A 17,670-nucleotide genomic window follows, 5' to 3' on the forward strand; every position below is an offset into this window, starting at 1 on the left:
TGGAATGAACTCACTTAGCTATGTTACATCAGAATAACTTCACAGAATCTGGTATTCGAAGCTATTAGGTCAGGTTTATGGTTTCTCCATAATTATTTTAAATGTTCATTCTCTACAGAATTTCATTGCAAACCTTAACAGTCCTTAACACCTAAAGATCAGGTTCCATGGTTCAGGCCCAGGCCTGGCTTTGGGGCTACACTGGGTCATCCTTAGCTGTCTATGGAAAACATCCAAACAAGCTGTCATTACCGGGGTACCAAGTGCTAGAAAGGAAAGGGTGGCTGTCACATACAAGATGAGGACTGCATACAGGAAGCATGGACAAGCCACGGAAACCCGAGTCTTCCTCAGCTAAGCATGGCCACTCAACATTCAGTGCTGAAAACTGAGTTGTCAAAACATCCAATAAAGAAATATGCAGAAGCCCATTTGTCCTGGTCTCAATGAGGCTTGACCCAGAGGAAAATGTTGCTGCAGCCTGACTAAAACAGGCTGCTTATATTTTTTAAAAGAAGTGTTTTCCAAATTAAGTTTGGATTTAGCATCTAATTGAACTTAAATTTAATTGAACAGCAGAGATACCTGTAAACACAAATATTGTGAAGATAGCTTTCTCTTTTGGCACCCATCACCTCCTACTATGTGTGTGTGTGTGTGTGTGCCAGAATGAAACCCACTGAAATATGCAGAACTTGGAGCTCAGTGCAGCACATACTCAATGTATTATGCTATGCAATTCATGCTTTGGGTTTGAAATGCTCATTAAGAAAACTGTACAGCTCCGCTGATGTGGCTCAGTGGCTGAGCGTTGACCCACACACCAAGAGGTCGCTGGCTCGATTCCCAGTCAGGACACATGCCCACGATGTGGGCCCGATCCCCAGTGGGGAGCATGCAGGAGGCAGCCAATCGATGTTCTCTCTCATCAATGTTTCTCTCTCTCTCTCTCCCTCTCCCTTCTCTAAAACCAACGAGAAAAAAAACAAAAAAGAAAATTGTACAAAGATTTTACTTTTTAGTGACAAATTTCTAATGATCCAGCTACTAGATTCAAAATTAAAGCAGGCCTACAGATATTGCTCTGTTGATTTGGTGGCAATTGGGGCTCTCAAAGATGTTTTATATGCTTTTCTTGCTTGGAAATCTAGGAGGGACCATGAGTTTAGGCTCCTTGTTATTCGTGTCAATTATTAGTTATCAGAACCGAAACTATTCATGACAGTCCAGTGCACAGAACATGGGAACCCAGTGCAAAGCCTGAAGGAGAAAAACCGAACAGAGAAGAGCTCTATGGGATAGCTATGCTGGTGGTACCTTATTTGATTTTCCTCGTCATTCACCAGGAAGAACCAGCGAAACTTCACAACCAATGGGCTGTAGTTGGTGATTGTAATGTAGTGGATCACCTCAGTATCATTCAGGATACAGCCAAAATCCAGTTCCATGGTCTCAAAGGAGAGGTTGGGGTAATGCACTTCCCCACGCAGTTTCAGACTGTCTACTTGAGGGTGCTCCATGTACTTGATTGACAGAGTTTCTTCTGCTACCCAGTTGTTAAAATCACATCTGTGGGAAGGGTCAAATTTGACCAGCAGGTTCTTTTCTTCACCAATCTCAAGTTTAATAGGCTGCAAACAAGATAATGGACAATTACCAACCTTTGTACTTGCATTTTCAACCTGATACATGAAACAGGACAGCCAAAGTTATTTAAATATATTTATGTACACACACACAGATATATATACATACATACATACATACATACATATTACCACCTTAATTAGGTATCCACACTTACACGTAATTAAATAGCTAGTATATCTATATCTATATCAATATCTATACTTATAGCTACCCATATTTATCAAATATATATGTATACACACACACACATTTTATTAGCTGAAAATAAAGCAAGGAAAATCTGGAGAGGAATTATTTGAAGGAAGAGATTTTGATAAAAGTTGTGCGATTATAAAATTGAGGAGTTGTACCCAGCCAGTGTGGCTCAGTGGTTGAGCGTCGACCCATACAACCAAGAGGTCGCTGGTTTGATTCCCGGTCAGGGCACATGCCCAGGTTGTGGGCCAGATCCTCAGTGAGAGGCATGCAGGAGGTGGCCAATTGATGTTCTCTCTCATTGATGTTTCTATCTCTCTCTCCTTTTCTCTCTTAATTCAATAAAGAAAAACAAAAACAAAAACAAAATTTAAATGTTTAAAAAAAGATTGAGGAGTTGTAAAAAGGGAAATCTACAATGAATAGTTATTATGAAAATATTCTTAACTGAAAATAAATTAGATTGTAAAATGCTCTTCCTAGACATGTGGGAAAGTTCTTTGCCTAAGAAATTTCAGAAAGGCTCCCTGAAGCACCAAGGGAGGGGCGCTGTAGAGAATGACCCAGAAAGGGACGAATTAGGTAATTTAATTTCTTTTCTAGTGTTTGCTATTCTAACTCTTCAGCACAGTGTTATCTACTTTCCACTGTTTTCTATTCAACTTAAAGTGACACTCCAGAGCTGTGTGGAGTTTGCTGGGCAGATTTAGTTTGTCCTCTTTCTCTCTTTGATTCAAATCCCCATGTGCTCCTTGATGCCGCAGCCACAGTAACAGCATCCTCTAGAAAGCCTGGTGATGAGGTGACTTTTTAAAGGAATTGCTCAATTCCCACATTTAATCAGTATAAAAGCCACCTCCTGGTTTTGCAGAGAGTGCGGGGGAGGCAGTCAGGAGGAACACACACAGGAACAAATCTGTTTACAGAGCATTCCCCTCTCCACTGAGTTTTAAGGTTCGGGTATTCAACTGTGCACATCGGTGTCACGATTAGATAGTTTCAGTTGACAGTCCCCATCACCTGATTCAAGAGTCAAAGAGAAGGTAATGACTCTTTGGCTGACTCACCCCATCTGAAAGCCTGGATGGCCACTTGGCACAGCTGGCTGGTCACAATTTGGAACCCACTCTTATAGACCATATCATCTGCGGCACTTGGTGTCACCATGCTTGGTGGAGAAATATCTTTGAGGATTGACTTAAACACATCCTCACCCCTCCCCAGAGGAATGACTTTTGTGTTTTGTGGAAAATATACATAGCCACAAAATTTTACATCATATATAAAAGCACAAAGAAGAAACTAGAAACTTATCCAAAATTTTACCCTATGTTATTTCTCAGAGTTCACATTTGATACACATTAGTACAGACATAATGGATGGCTAAATAAAACTTCATAAAAACAGAGTGGGGGGATTCCAAAATGGCGGTGGAGTGAATGAAAGCTACACAGACCATCTCCCAGGACCAAACTGGAATTACAATGAAAATAAAGACAAATCATCAGGAAAAAGCAACAGAAAAGCAGCTTGGAGGACCATATAACCAGGGACACTGACTCAATCCTGGTAGGACTGCAGAGGTGCGAGATGGGAGCTGGGAGCCCACAGACAGCAGAGGACTTAGCTGTGAGCAGTGCCCTTGGGTCAAACACCCAAGCAGCTCAGAGCGCAGAGCCAGGACAGAGGCTAAAATAGCCACAGCCACTCACCTTGGGCTCTGGCAGAGGGAGGGCGGACTGCACTGGAACTGTGTGGGGACACTCGGGATTTGGAGGGTGCTCAGAGCTTTTGCTGAGTTGTGGCCTCAGGACAGTGGTCATCTTAATCATCCCCAGGGCTCTGGGGAGAGGCAGCGGCCCCTCCCTCAGAGATTCAAACCCACCTGGTGGCCATTGAAATGCAAACTGAGGACCATTAGCAACCAGCATCTGCCCCGCCCTCTGGAAATCCCCTTACTCTGACCACCTGAGGGACTTTTTCATTCAAATGAGAACCCAGGGCTCTTCAAGCAACCTCTAACTGATAACCTCCAGGCAAAAAGCTAGAGGATATCTGTACCATTACTGGTCTAGCAACTATAGGAAAGTAAGACTTGATAGTGATGTTTTTTTTTTTTGTTTTGTTTTTTATCCTCACCAGAGGACATCTTTCCATTTTTTGTTCAGATAGAGTGGGGGGTGGGGGGGGAGAGAGAGAGAGAGAGAGAAACATCAATGTGAAAGGGACACATCGAGTGGTTGCCACCCACACGACCCAACCAGGGCCGGGGACAAACTGCAACCGAAGTACGTGCCCTTAGCGGTAACCGAACCCGGGTCTCTCTGGACCGTAGGCCGACACTCTAACCGCTGAGCCAAACCGGCCAGGGCTTGACAGTGATGTTTAACATGGGTCCTCCCTGGTTCATCCAAACCCAGCAGAGGGAGCCACAAACAGCAGAACACCAACACCCACAGGGAAAATTTGGCAGGCTCCAAAGCTCACTGTGATAGCCAAAATGGTGAAACACAGAAACAAAAGCCAAATGAAAGAACAAGAGACCTCTACCGAAGATGAGATAAATGAGATGCAGTTAAGCAAGCTAACAGAACTAGAATTCAAAGCCATGATCTTGAGGAAGCTCAACAGCATGTGTAAGGACAAGAGCACCATAAGTAAAGACATAGAAATGTTGAAAATCAACCAGTTGGAAATTAAAAACCACCACAAAGAAATGAAGAATGACATATCAGAAATAAAGAACACATTGGAAGGTCTAAACAGCAGAGTACAGAAAGTGGAAGAACAGATCAGTGAATAAGAAGACAGGGTAAAAAAATCAACCAATCAGAAAACCAAAAGAAAAAATAATTAAAAACTAGGAAGACAGCTTAAGAGAACTGTGGGACAACTGAAAACGTAATAATATTCATATCATAGGAGTCACCGAAAAAGAAGAAAATGAGCAAGGGTTAGAGAATATATTTGAAAATAGTGACAGAAAACTTCTCTAATTTGGTGAATAAAGAAGGCATTCAAGTTCAAGAAGCACAGAGAGCCCCAAGTAAGAAGAACCCAAACAGGCCCAAACCAAGACACATAGTAATTAAAATGCCAAAAATTAAAGACAGAGAGAATACTAAAGGCAGCAAGAGAGAAGCAACAGGTTACCTACAAAGGAACCCTCATAAGGCCCTCAGCTGACTTCTGAACAGAAACACTACAGGCCAGAAGGGAATGCTGGCATGAGGTAATCAAGGTCATGAAAAACAAGGATCTGAATCCAAGACTACTCTACCCAGCAAGGCTATGATTCAAAATAGAAGGTCAAATAAAGACCTTCCCAGACCAAAAAAAAAAGGCTAAGGGAATACATTAGCACCAAACCAGCACTGCAAGAAATGTTAAAAGGACTGCTGTAATTAGCAGGAGAAATGGGAACAAAAATAGAACCACACTAAACAAAAATGGCAATAAATAAGTACATATTAATAATCACCTTAAATGTAAATGGATTGAATGCTCCCATAAAAAGACACAGAGTAGTTGATTGGATAAGAAAGGATGACTGATCTATATGTTGTTTACAAGAGACCCACCTTCAACAAAAGACTCACTCAGGTTGAAAGTGAAGGGGTGGAAAAAAATCTTCCAAGCAAACGGAAAGGAAAAAAAAAAGCTGAGGTAGCAATACGAGTATCTGATAAAATAGATTTCAAAATGAAGGCCATAACTAGAGACAAAGAAGGCCACTACATAATATTGAAAGGATCTATCCAACAGGAAGATATAACCTTGATAAATGTATATGCCCCTGATATAGGAGTACCAAAATATATTAAAAATCTTCTGAAAGACTTCAAAAAAGAAATCAATAGCAATACAATCATAGCAGGGGACTTCAACACCCCGCTGACATCACTGGATAGATCCTCTAAACAAAAAAATTAGCAAGGAAACAGAGACTCTAAATGAAGCACTAGACCAAATAAATTTAATAGATATCTACAGAGAACTACACCCCAAAACTACAAAATTCATATTCTTCTCAAGTGCACATGGGACATTATCAAAGACCACATATTAGGACACAAACTAAGTCCCTACCAGTTCAAGAAGATTAAAATCATATCAAGCATCTTCTCAGATCACAATGGCATGAAACTAGAAACTGATTGCATCAAATGCAAAGACATTTGAACACATGGAGGCTAAATAGCATGTTATTAAATAATGAATGGGTTACCGAGGAGATCAAGGAAGAAATTAAAAACTTCCTAGAAACCAATGAAAATGAACACACAACAACACAAAATCTATGGGATGCAGCGACAGCAGTTCTGAGAGGGAAGTTCATAGCACTACAGGCCTATGTCAAGAAACAAGAAAAATTTCTAATACACTATCTAACCTCACAACTGAAAGAACTAGAGAGCAAACAAAAAGAAAGCCCCAGAGCAAGTAGAAGGAAGGAAATAGTAAAGATCAGAGCAGAAATAAATGACATAGAGTCCAAAAAAAACTTCAAAGGATCAATGAAACAGAGAGCTGTTATTTCGAAAAGATAAACAAGATTGATGGACCCTTAGCTAGACTCACCAAGAAACAAAGAGAGAGAACCCAAATACACAAAATTAGAAATGAAAGAGGATAAGTAACAACTGATATCATAGAAATACAAAAGATTGTTAACAACTACTATGAACAATTACATGGCAACAAATTTGACAATCTAAGTGAAATGGATAAATTTCTAGAAACACATAGTCTCCCAAAATTGGACCGGGAAGAGATAGAAAACTTGAACAGACCAATAACAACTAAGGAAATTGAAGATGTAATCAAGACTCTCCCAGCAAACAAGCCCAGGCCCAGATGGCTTCATGGGGGAGTTTTACCGAACATTCAAAAAAGAACTAACACCCATTCTCCTCAAATTATTTCAAAAAATTCAACAAGGAAGACTTCCAAACTTGTTTTACGAGGCCAGCATAATTCTAATTCCAAAACCAGAAAAAGACACTACAAAGAAAGAAAACTACAGACCAATATCCCTGATGAACATAGATGCCAAAATCCTGAACAAAATACTAGCAAATCGAATCCAGCAATATATAAAAAAAATTTATTCACCATGACCAAGTGGGATTCATTCCAGGGATGCAAGGTTGGTACAATAATCTCAAATCAATGTGATACACCACATAAACAAAATGAAAGATAAAAATCATGTGATCATATCAATAGACACTGAAAAAGCATTCGACAAAATCCAGCACCCATTTCTGATAAAAATCCTTAGCAATCTGGGAATAGAGGGATCATATCTCGACACAATAAAGGCCATATATGAAAGACCTACAGCCAACATCATACTCAATGGGCAAAAATTAAAAGCATTTCCCTTAAGAACAGGAACAAGACAAGGATGCCCACTTTCGCCACTCTTATTTAACATAGTACTGGAAGTCTTGGCCACAGCAATCAGACAAGAAATAAAAATAAAAGGGATCCAAATTGGAAAGGAGGAAGTGAAACTGTCATTATTCACAGATGACATTATACTATACCTAGAAAACCCCAAAGACTCCATCATAAATTTACTAGACTTAATAAATGAATTTGGCAAAGTGGCAGGATACAAAATTAATGTCAAGAAATCGATGGCATTCTTATACACCAATGATGAACTCACAGAAAGAGAAACTAGGAAAATCATCCCGTTTACCACTGTGGCAAAAAAAACAACAAAAAAACAAACAAAACAAAAAAACACCTAGGAATAAACTTAACCAAAGAAATAAAGGACCTATTTGCAGAAAACTATAGGTCATTGAAAAAATAAATAGAGGAAGATATAAAAAAGTGGAAGCACATACCTTGTTCATAGTTTGGAAGAATTAACATCATTAAAATGTCCATACTACCCAATGCAATCTATAGATTCAATGCAATCCCCATCAAAATACCAATGACATACTTCACAGAACTAGAACAAATATTTCAAAAGTTCATATGGAACCAAAAAAGACCTCAAATAGCCACAGCAATCTTGAAAAAGAAGAACAGTTGGAGGGATCACATTACCAGATTTCAGGTTATATTACAAAGCCACTGTAATAAAAAAAAGCCTGGTACTGGCACAAGAACAGGCATATAGACCAGAGGAACAGTACAGAGAACCCAGAAATGGACCCAAGGCAATATGCTCAATTAATATTTGACAAAGGTGGCAAGAGCATACAGTGGAGTAAAGACAGCCTCTTTAATTAATGGTGTTGGAAAAATTGGACAGCTACATGCAAGAAAATGATACTAGACCATCAACTTACACCATACACAAAAATATACTCAAAATGGATAAAAGACTTAAATGTGACTCATAAATTCATAAAAATCCTAGAAGAAAATGTAGGCAACAAAATTTCAAACATTCGCAGGAGAATTTTTACTAAACCATCACCAAAGACAACAGAAACAAAGGAGACAATGAACACATGGGACTACATCAAACTAAAAAGCTTCTGCACAGCAAAAGAAACAACCGTCAAAATGGAGAGGCAATCCACTGTATGGGAGAGCATCATTGCCAATGATATATCAGATAAGAGGTTAATTTCCAGTAGCTATAGAGTGCTCATACAAGTCAACACAAGGAAGACAAAGAACCCAATTAAAAAATGGGCAGAGGAACTCAATAGACTCCTCTCCAAACAGGACATACAAATGGCTAAAAGACATATGAGGAAATGCTCAACATCACTAATCATCAGAGAGATGCAAAGTAGAAGAACAGTGAGGTATCACCTCACACCTATTAGAATGGCCGCCATCAACAAATCATCAAACAACAAGTGTTGGTGAGGGTGTGGAGAAAAGGGGACTCTAGTACACTGCTGGTGGGAATGCAGACTAGTGAAGCCACTATGGAAAACAATATGGTGTTACTTCAAAAAATTAAAAATTGAACTTCCATTTGACCCAGTGATCCCAATTCCAGAAATATACCCTTAGAAGCCTGAAACACCAATCAGAAAGAATATATGTACCCCCATATTAGTAGCAGCACTATTTACAATAGCTAAGATCTGGAAACAGCCCAAATGTCCATCAGTAGACGAATGGATAAAAAAAGCAGTGGTACATATACAGAATGGAGTACTATGCACCTGTAAGAAAGAAAGATCTCTTATCCTTTGAGACGACATGGAGGGACTCGGAAAGTATTATCCTAAGCGAAACAAGCCAAACAGAGAAAGACAAGTATCATATGATCTCACTCATTTGTGGAATATAATGAACATAACAGTCTGAGGAATGGGATAGTCCCAGAGACGTGGAAGTGGGGTACAGACTGACAATCCCCAAAAGAGGGGTTGGTGGGGGAGAGGTAAACCACAGAACTTATATGCATGTATGCATGAACAGTGGACATGGACAACATAGCTGGGGACAGGGCGGGGATGCTGTATTCATTGAGTCCTTGCATTCTGAGAGTGACTGTTATCTTTATACTCAAAGGACAATTTGACTGGTTATAAAATTCTTGAGTCACACTTTCTCTCAAAACTCTGTAGCATTGCCCTAGTGTCATCTGGCATTGAGTATTATTGTGGGGAAGTCCAAGGTGAGGGAAAAAGGAGAATCATCTGTAACAAAAATAAATTAATTAATAAAAAATACCAGAGTGGGACCAATTTATTTCAAAATATCATGTTCAAATATTTTTCTAGGAAAAACAAAACTAAACAAAACAAATCTTCTTATACAAGAGATATTAATCCTAAAATCATGGACTCTGCAGCCAGAATGGTTGGGATCAAATCCTGGTCTGCTGTTACTAGTTCTATGAATTTGGGCAAAGTTAGTTGGTTTTCCTAGCACTCAGTTTCTTCATCTGTAAAATAGGGTCAATAATAGGACCTACTTCTTTTTTAGTGGATGAAATGAGTTAATATACATATGATGTCTGTAGAGTAGTGCTTATGGTATATAAATGCCAATTATTACTATAATTGATCCCTTTATGATCAAGAAAAAAGATGGTTAAATATTAAGTAGTTTAATCTTTAAATAGTATCTTATTGACACCTAACTGGTAAAAGGGATGAAGTCAGCATGCTTATGCTTACCCCACCTTCCAGTTGTTATTGGTTGTAGTGTTAAGTTTTAAAATCCAAGGTGTAAGACATTCTGTTCTGAAATGATAACCGCCAATGTTGTTTAGTATCAGTTGTTGAGTTAAATGGATTCAGTCCTCCTACCAGTCATTTTCTCATAGTTTTTTTCATTTTTGTCACTTTTTGGTATTTTACTTGGTTCTTCTGAACAATTGTATTTCATTGGCAAATAGGTTTTTCAACAAGGGTACATGAGTGCTGTATTCACTGAGTCCTTGCATTCTGAGAGTGACTGTTATCTTTATACTCAAAGGACAATTTGACTGGTTATAAAATTCTTGAGTCACACTTTCTCTCAAAACTCTGTAGCATTGCCCTAGTGTCATCTGGCATTGAGTATTATTGTGGGGAAGTCCAAGGTTAGTTTAATATCTTCCCCTGATGGGGGCCTCTTCTTTTTGTGCCTTTCTGATTCTTTGGTTATCAATAAGACCAGTAACTTAACTAAGATATGTCTCGCTGTTGAATATTCTATATAATTTTGTCCCAGGACAAAGTGTGGCCTTATTTTTTAAATCTTTTAAAAATATTTCATTTTTATTTTCAAATAAAACAATGAAAAGCAAGTCGCCTTTGTACCCATCTCCTTCTTACTCAAGCCAACTATTCCTCTCCCCTGAAGTAACCAAGGTTACAAGTATTTTCTCTGTCCTTAAGGAGCTATGTATGCATATAAAATCACATTTGTATCTCTTTTATTTTTTGCACATGTGATAGCATAACATGCACTCTTGTTCTGCATTTTCCTAGTTCACTCATTAGTGCCTATGGAACTGCCTCATTCTTTTCAATAGCTGCATTTTATTCCATCGTATAATTCTGCTGTTATTTATTTAACTAATCTCCTTTTGATGATATTGGTTCCCAATCTTCTGCTCGTATAATCAGTGTTGCAATGAATGTCCTTATATATGTCATCTTGTCTATGTCTGTAGGATACATTCCTAAGGGTGGAATAACTAGGTCAAAGGGTATGAGCATTTAAAACCTTGATAGCTACTGCCCTGCTGTCTTCTAATGCATGCTTCACCAACACTTTAGGGGACTCCATGTTTCTACATACCCTTCCTATACAGTTCTTGCTCTTTGCCAATCTGATAAGGAAAAAAAAGTGTTTTGTAATAATTTTAATTTGCATTTCTTCTAATATGATTAAAATTGAGCATATTTTCATACACTTAAGAGCCATTTCCTTTTTCTTTTAGTGAACTCTGTTCATTCACTTTTCCTACTTTTCTATTGGGTTATTGGTATTTTTCTTGTTGACTTATAGAAGCTCTTTATTTGGTAAATTATATGTATGTTTTTATTATAGTTATACATGCAAATAATATAAAAGGTCAAACTATACTATAAGAGTTATTATAAGAAACAGTAGTTCCTGACCAACCCTGACACCCCAACAATCCTGAGGCCACCATTTCTCAATTCTTGCAGTAGGGCTGGTCTACAGAACAGTTTCCTTGGGCAGAGAGGGGACGACAGGCTGTGCACACATCTCAGATACCTGGGATTACTCTGCGGTGCTGACACTGACAGTAGAAACATTAACTTTCTCCAAACATTCTGATCAATTGCTCTGGGGAAGAGCCCTTACCTGTATGTCCAGGGATAAAAGTCAGCTGCCCATGTCTGTTGTGTGGGCTTGGGTGGGACAGCTGCCTGGTGCTCTTGGAATCTCTTTACTTTCAACTCTCTGCTCAGCTTGTCGCCTCTGCGTCCAGGCTACTTGGGTGGAAGGACTGCCACACGTTTGCGGCCTCACTGGAGGATTTCCTAGGATGCGGGTTTAGTGCCTTTTTGTCAATTCACTCCCGCCTCATCCTAGCATCTAGAATTTGTTTAACTCACTCAATGTTTGGTCATGCCATCCTCTTCTCCCTTTATTTTATTGCTTTGGGCTTCTTTCCTTTTTAACATTTCTACTTTTACCTTATTAAGATTTCAGGAGGGACAAGACCGAGTCTAATCGACCACGCAGCCTGAGAAAACGGCTCATGTCTGAATTTTCATTTTCTCACCCATTTGTTTTCCTCAGCTCCGTGAGTTCATTCTTCATCTCTCTTTGAACACTTGTATCTCCTCCTTGAGCTCTTTTTAAAGACAGGTCATATCATCTGTCATTTCTTTGAGACTGTAGAGAACTACATGTTTATACTTTTGGTCTTCTTCCTTGCCAAGGTCTCCTTGTAATAGATTTTCATCTGCTTCTTGCTTATGATCATTTCCTGCTTTTATTTCTCTGTTCAAAGATCTTAGCTGGTTTTTCCCCAGCTTGTGTTTAAAAGAGATTCACTAAAGAATTGGTGGGGAGGGTCAGGGGAGGGCAGCAGTGCAGTTTATGGCTGGGAGTCAGGTACCGTCTGCAATACCCTCTCACCTGCTACCCTAAAAATCCATCCCACTGAGTACATTTCACAACAACTCTCCTTAAGTCACCACCTCCCTGCTCTGAGATCTCGCGATTGTTGCCTGCCCTGCCTTCCTCCTTTACACCACTTCTGTGTTAGCCGATGATATGTGGCTCTGGTTTTTCTTCAATCCCCCTTTCCCACAGCTCTGCCATGGCGCTTGCCCCATGGACCAGCCACTCCCGCTGGTGTCCTCATGCCCAGCAAAGGATCACTGAAATGATCTTACAGATGTGTAGAGAACACTGCCTCCTGCCCCAGACTGGTGGCCTGGTGAGCTCAAGCCCCCTCCCTCAGCCCAGCTCAGATTTCTTAGTCCGTGGAGATAGGCTGACTGGTTTAAAGGCTGAGCTTTGGCTAGCTCCAAGTTTCCTTGAGCTTGGAGTTTTGGTCGGATTTGAGGGAGGGGAATTAAAAGATCTTTACTATCATTAGTGTGAAGTCACTCACTGTTTCCTAAAGATTAGCCTCATTATTATGAAAGCGTCATCACAACCAAAGGTTCTTATACCACTTAGTTTTCCTACTAAACGAGATTGGATCATTTAAAATTCTCTGTATTCTTTCCTCACTGTTTACTAGATTCTTTATATTCTTCTGGACTGAAATTAATTAGTATACTGATATTATTGTCTTCTTTTCTCACACACACAACCCCCTACTAGGAACTCCTTAAACAGCCTTGTCACGTTACCTCCGGAGTTAAGGGCAGCGGAGATTTATCCGCTTCACAGATGAAGAAGGGTCTCTTTGATGAGAGCAACACATTCACCTGCAGGGTGGAAATGTTTTTTATGATCAAGGGCTGGTAATCAGGTTTCAAGATAGTGTTTGGTTTCTGGAAAATAAAAATAAAAAAAAGGAAAAAGGGTCAACAAATTAAGTTTAGTAAACATAATAAGGCTTTAACAACAAGAGTCTCATATGAGCATGCAGACATGCGCGCGTGTGCACACACACACACACACACACACACACACACAGAGGCTTTTTTCCTGCTGTAGAGATGTAGATAAGTCATTTGCACTGTATGGTAGACAACTGAGAAGTGAAACTACATAAGTCAGAAAACAGTAGATTTTGTTACCTGGTTAAAAAATAAAATAACCTATACAAGTGATGCCTCTAGATAGAACTATTGTTATAGAAGTTTCCACAATGCCATAAAACAAACTCTAAGAAATTAGTTATATCTTGTGGGAGAACCCATGTATCACTATAATGAATAAAACTTTTTTTTCCCTCTACGGTACTTTTTCTATGCTCAAAATACTCAATTGCCAGTATACTTTACTTATACTTATCTTTTCTCTAAAAATTTCCTGCTAACTCTGAGATAGTTTATTTAGAAGCACTTTTACTCTGTTGAACATCAAATTTAATTTTCCAACTGGAGAAAGCAATGGAAATGGATCTTGAGCTACACGTTTCTGCTCAGACTGGATTTTCTCATTCTGATGCTGAGGCCCACATTATTTCTTGCATGACCTGGAAAGGAGATTCTTTAATATCAGCAGAAGGTGACCTGCAGCCTCAATCTGTAGCCTCCAAACAGTACCTCCCACCAATCATTTCCTGGCTCTTATAACGACTCTAGCCTGTTTTTCTCAGTCCTTGTTCTTTTTATTGTTGATAGTATTACAGGTACCCCTTCCATTCCACACCCCCATTTCCCCCCCTCCACCCAGCCCCTGCTCCACCCCAGGCCTTCCCCACACCATTGTCTTTGTCCATGGGCTATCCACATATGCATATATGTTTTTTGGTTGATTTGTTTTTTTCTCATTGTTCTGATTTCAGTTAAATCTTCCTGATTCCAAATTTTCATCCCAATCTGTCTCTGTTTTCTAATACAGCATAGTCTGCCTTCCACTGCGGTTCTTGGATCCACTGGCTCTGGGCAAGCTCGTGTGACCAGCATCCATTGTGTCTCAGTTAGGGCTCCTATGACAAATACAGACTGGGTGGTTTGTTTATTTATTTATTTTTATTTTAAATTAATTAATTTATTTTTGTTACAGATGATTCTCCTTTTCCCCCACTGATTCCCCCCTCCGTTTACCTCCGCACCCTGTCCCCAGCTTTGTTGTCTATGTCCATTGTTAAGGCATACATGCATTTAAGTTCTGTGGTTTATCTCTCCCCCACCACTCCCTGTTCTGGGGATTGTCAGTCTGTACCCCACTTCCACGTTTCTGGGACTACCCCATTCCTCAGACTGTTATGTTCATTATATTCCACAAATAAGTGAGATCATATGATACTTGTCTTTCTCTGTTTGGCATGTTTTGCTTAGGATAATACTGTACTTTCCGGGTGCCTCCATGACGTCTCAAAGGATAAGAGATCTTTCTTACAGCTGCACAGTACTCCATTGTGTATATGTACCACAGCTTTTTAATCCATTTGTCTACTGATGAACATTTGGGCTATTTACAGATCTTAGTTATTGTAAATAGTGCTGCTATGAACATGGGGGTACATATATTCTTTCTGATTGGTGTTTTAGGCTTCTTAGGGTATATTCCTAGAAGTGGGATTACTGGGTCAAATGGAAGTTCAATTCTTAATTTTTTGAGGTAACACCATATTGTTTTCCATAGTGGCTTCAGTAGTCTGCATTCCCACCAGCAGTGTACTAGAGTCCCCTTTTCTCCATACCCTCACCAACACTTGTTGTTTGATGATTTGTTGATGGCGAATAATGACAGTTTCACGTCCTCCTTTCCAATTTGGATCCCTTTTATTTTTTCTTCCTGTCTGATTGCTAAGGATTTTTATCAGAAATGGGTGCTGGATTTTGTCGAATGCTTTTTCAGTGTCTATTGATATGATCACATGATTTTTATCTTTCATTTTGTTTATGTGGTGTATCACATTGATTTGCGAATATTGTACCAACCTTGCATCCCTGGAATGAATCCTACTTGGTCATGGTGAATAATTTTTTTTATATATTGCTGGATTCGATTTGCTAGTATTTTGTTCAGGATTTTGGCATCTATGTTCATCAGGGATATTGGTCTGTAGTTTTCTTTCTTTGTAGTGTCTTTCTGGTTTTGGAATTAGAATTTTGCTAGCCTCATAAAACGAGTTTGGAAGTCGTCCTCCTTCTTGAATTTTTTGATATAGTTTGAGAAGAATGGGTATTAGTTCTTTGAATGTTTGGTAAAATTCCCCCGTGAAGCCATCCGGGTCTGATTACACCTTCAATTTCTTCTGTTGTTATTGTTCTGTTCAAGTTTTCTATCTCCTCCTGGTTCAGTTTTGGGAGACTATGTATTTCTAGAAATTTGTCCATTTCGCTTAGATTGTCAAATTTGTTGCCGTATAATTGTTCATAATATTTGTTAACAATCCTTTGTATTTCTGTGGTGTCAGTTATTATTTCTCCTCTTTCATTTCGGATTTTGTGTATTTGGGTTCTCTCTCTGTTTCTTGGTGAGTCTAGCAAAGGGTCCATCAATCTTGTTTATCTTTTCAAAGAACCAGCTCTTTGTTTCATCGATACTTTGAATTGTTTTTTGGTCTCCATGTCATTTATTTCTGCTCTTATCTTTACTATTTCCTTCCTTCTACTTGCTCTGGGGTTTTTTGTTTGTTTGTTTGTTTGCTTTCTAGTTCTTTCAGTTGTGAGGTTACATAGTCTACTAGAAATTTTTCTTGCTTCTTTATGTTGGCCTGCAGTGCTATGAACTTCCTTCTCAGAACTGCTTTCACTGCATCCCATAGACTTTGTGTTGTTGTGTGTTCATTTTCATTGGTTTTCAGGAAGTTTTTAATTTCTTCCTTGATCTCGGTATCCCATTCATTGTTTAATAACATGCTATTTTGCCTCCATGTGTTCAAATGTCTTTGCATGTTCTTGATGCAATCAATTTCTAGTTTCATGCCATTGTGATCTGAGAAGATGCTTGATATGATTTCAGTCTTCTTGAACTTGTAGGGACTTAGTTTGTGTCCTAACATGTGGTCTATCTTTGAGAATGTCCCATGTGCACTTGAGAAGAATGTGAATTCTGCATTTTTGGGGTATAATTCTCTGTAGATATCTATTAAATCCTTTTGGTCTAGTGCTTCATTTAGAGTCTCTGTTTCCTTATTAATTTTTTGTCTAGAGGATCTATTCGGTGATGTCAGCACGATATTGAAGTCCCCGGGTATGATTGTATTGCTGTCGATTTCTCCTCTGAAGTCCTCCAAGAGATTTTTAATATATGTTGGTGCTCCTATATTGGGTGCATATATGTTTACCAAGGTTATATCTTCCTGTTGGATAGATTCTTTCAATATTATGTAGTGGCCTTCTTTGTCTCTAGTTATGGTCTTAATTCACATTTAAGGTGATAATTGATAAGTACTCATTTATTGCCATTTTTATTTAGTGTGGTTCTATTTTTCTTCCTATTTCTTCTACTAATTACTGCAGTTCTTTTAGCATATCTTGCAGTGCTAGTTTTGTGTTAATATATTCCCTTAGCCTTTTTTTGTCTGGAAATCTCTTTATTTGACCTTCTATTTTGAATCATAGCCTTGCTGGATAGAGTTGTCTTGGATTCAGATCTTATAGAATAAGGGTTGAGCTTTTTCCTGGTGGCTAGTAGTCTCAGTTACTCAGTGCCTTGGAATGTAGTCCTGGTGTTCTGAATAAGTGGATTTCCAGAGGGTGGGATAGATGCTGGTTATTAATGAGCCTCAATTTTCATTTCTTTGCATCACTGGGAAAGGCTGAATCTTGGGGACTGGGATGGACTGCTGCTTTTCCCCGCAGCTCAGGGAAGGAGCACACTGGCCACTGTCCTTTGTGGCCACAACTCAGCAAAAACTCTGAGTGCCCTCCAAATCCCAGGTGTCTCCACAGAATTTCAGCCCAGTCTGCTGTAGCCCCCAGGTGAGTGGCTGTGGCTATTTTAGAGCTCTTCCCAGCTCTCTGGCTGTGGAGCGGGCTTGGTCTTTATTCCCCAAGAGTGCTGCTCACAGCTAAGACTGCTGCTTTCCTTGGGCTCCCAGCCCACCACCCTCTTGCCCCTCTGCAGATGTTACCTGTGTCCTGGTTATATGGTCCTGTCCTGCTGCTTTACTGTTGCTTTTTTTTCTGAGGATTTGTCTTTATTTTAGTTGTAATTCCCCTTTGGTCCTGGGAGAGAGTCTGTGCAGCTTCTATTCACTCCGCCTCCATTTTCACATCCTCTAAGCCTATCTTGTGCGCAGCTGGGTTGCACAGGCCTTTCTGGTGCCCCCGCACCCTGCA

The 17,670-nt window shown here is 39.4% G+C and overlaps 1 protein-coding gene across 1 annotated transcript in view; it reads right to left on the bottom strand.

The window, feature by feature from the left end:
- Nucleotides 1-17,670, bottom strand: part of HYDIN (HYDIN axonemal central pair apparatus protein) — a 404,418-nt gene that overhangs the window by 162,146 nt on the left and 224,602 nt on the right. The window contains exons 22-23 of the mRNA XM_036274275.1: nt 13,114-13,257; nt 1,318-1,631 (exon numbers count right to left, since the gene is read on the bottom strand). Of these exons, the coding sequence (XP_036130168.1) occupies nt 1,318-1,631; nt 13,114-13,257 (458 nt within the window). The remainder of the gene's footprint in view (nt 1-1,317; nt 1,632-13,113; nt 13,258-17,670) is intronic.

This window comes from Molossus molossus, unplaced genomic scaffold, assembly GCF_014108415.1.
Source record: "Molossus molossus isolate mMolMol1 unplaced genomic scaffold, mMolMol1.p scaffold_m16_p_21, whole genome shotgun sequence".
NCBI lineage: Eukaryota > Metazoa > Chordata > Mammalia > Chiroptera > Molossidae > Molossus > Molossus molossus.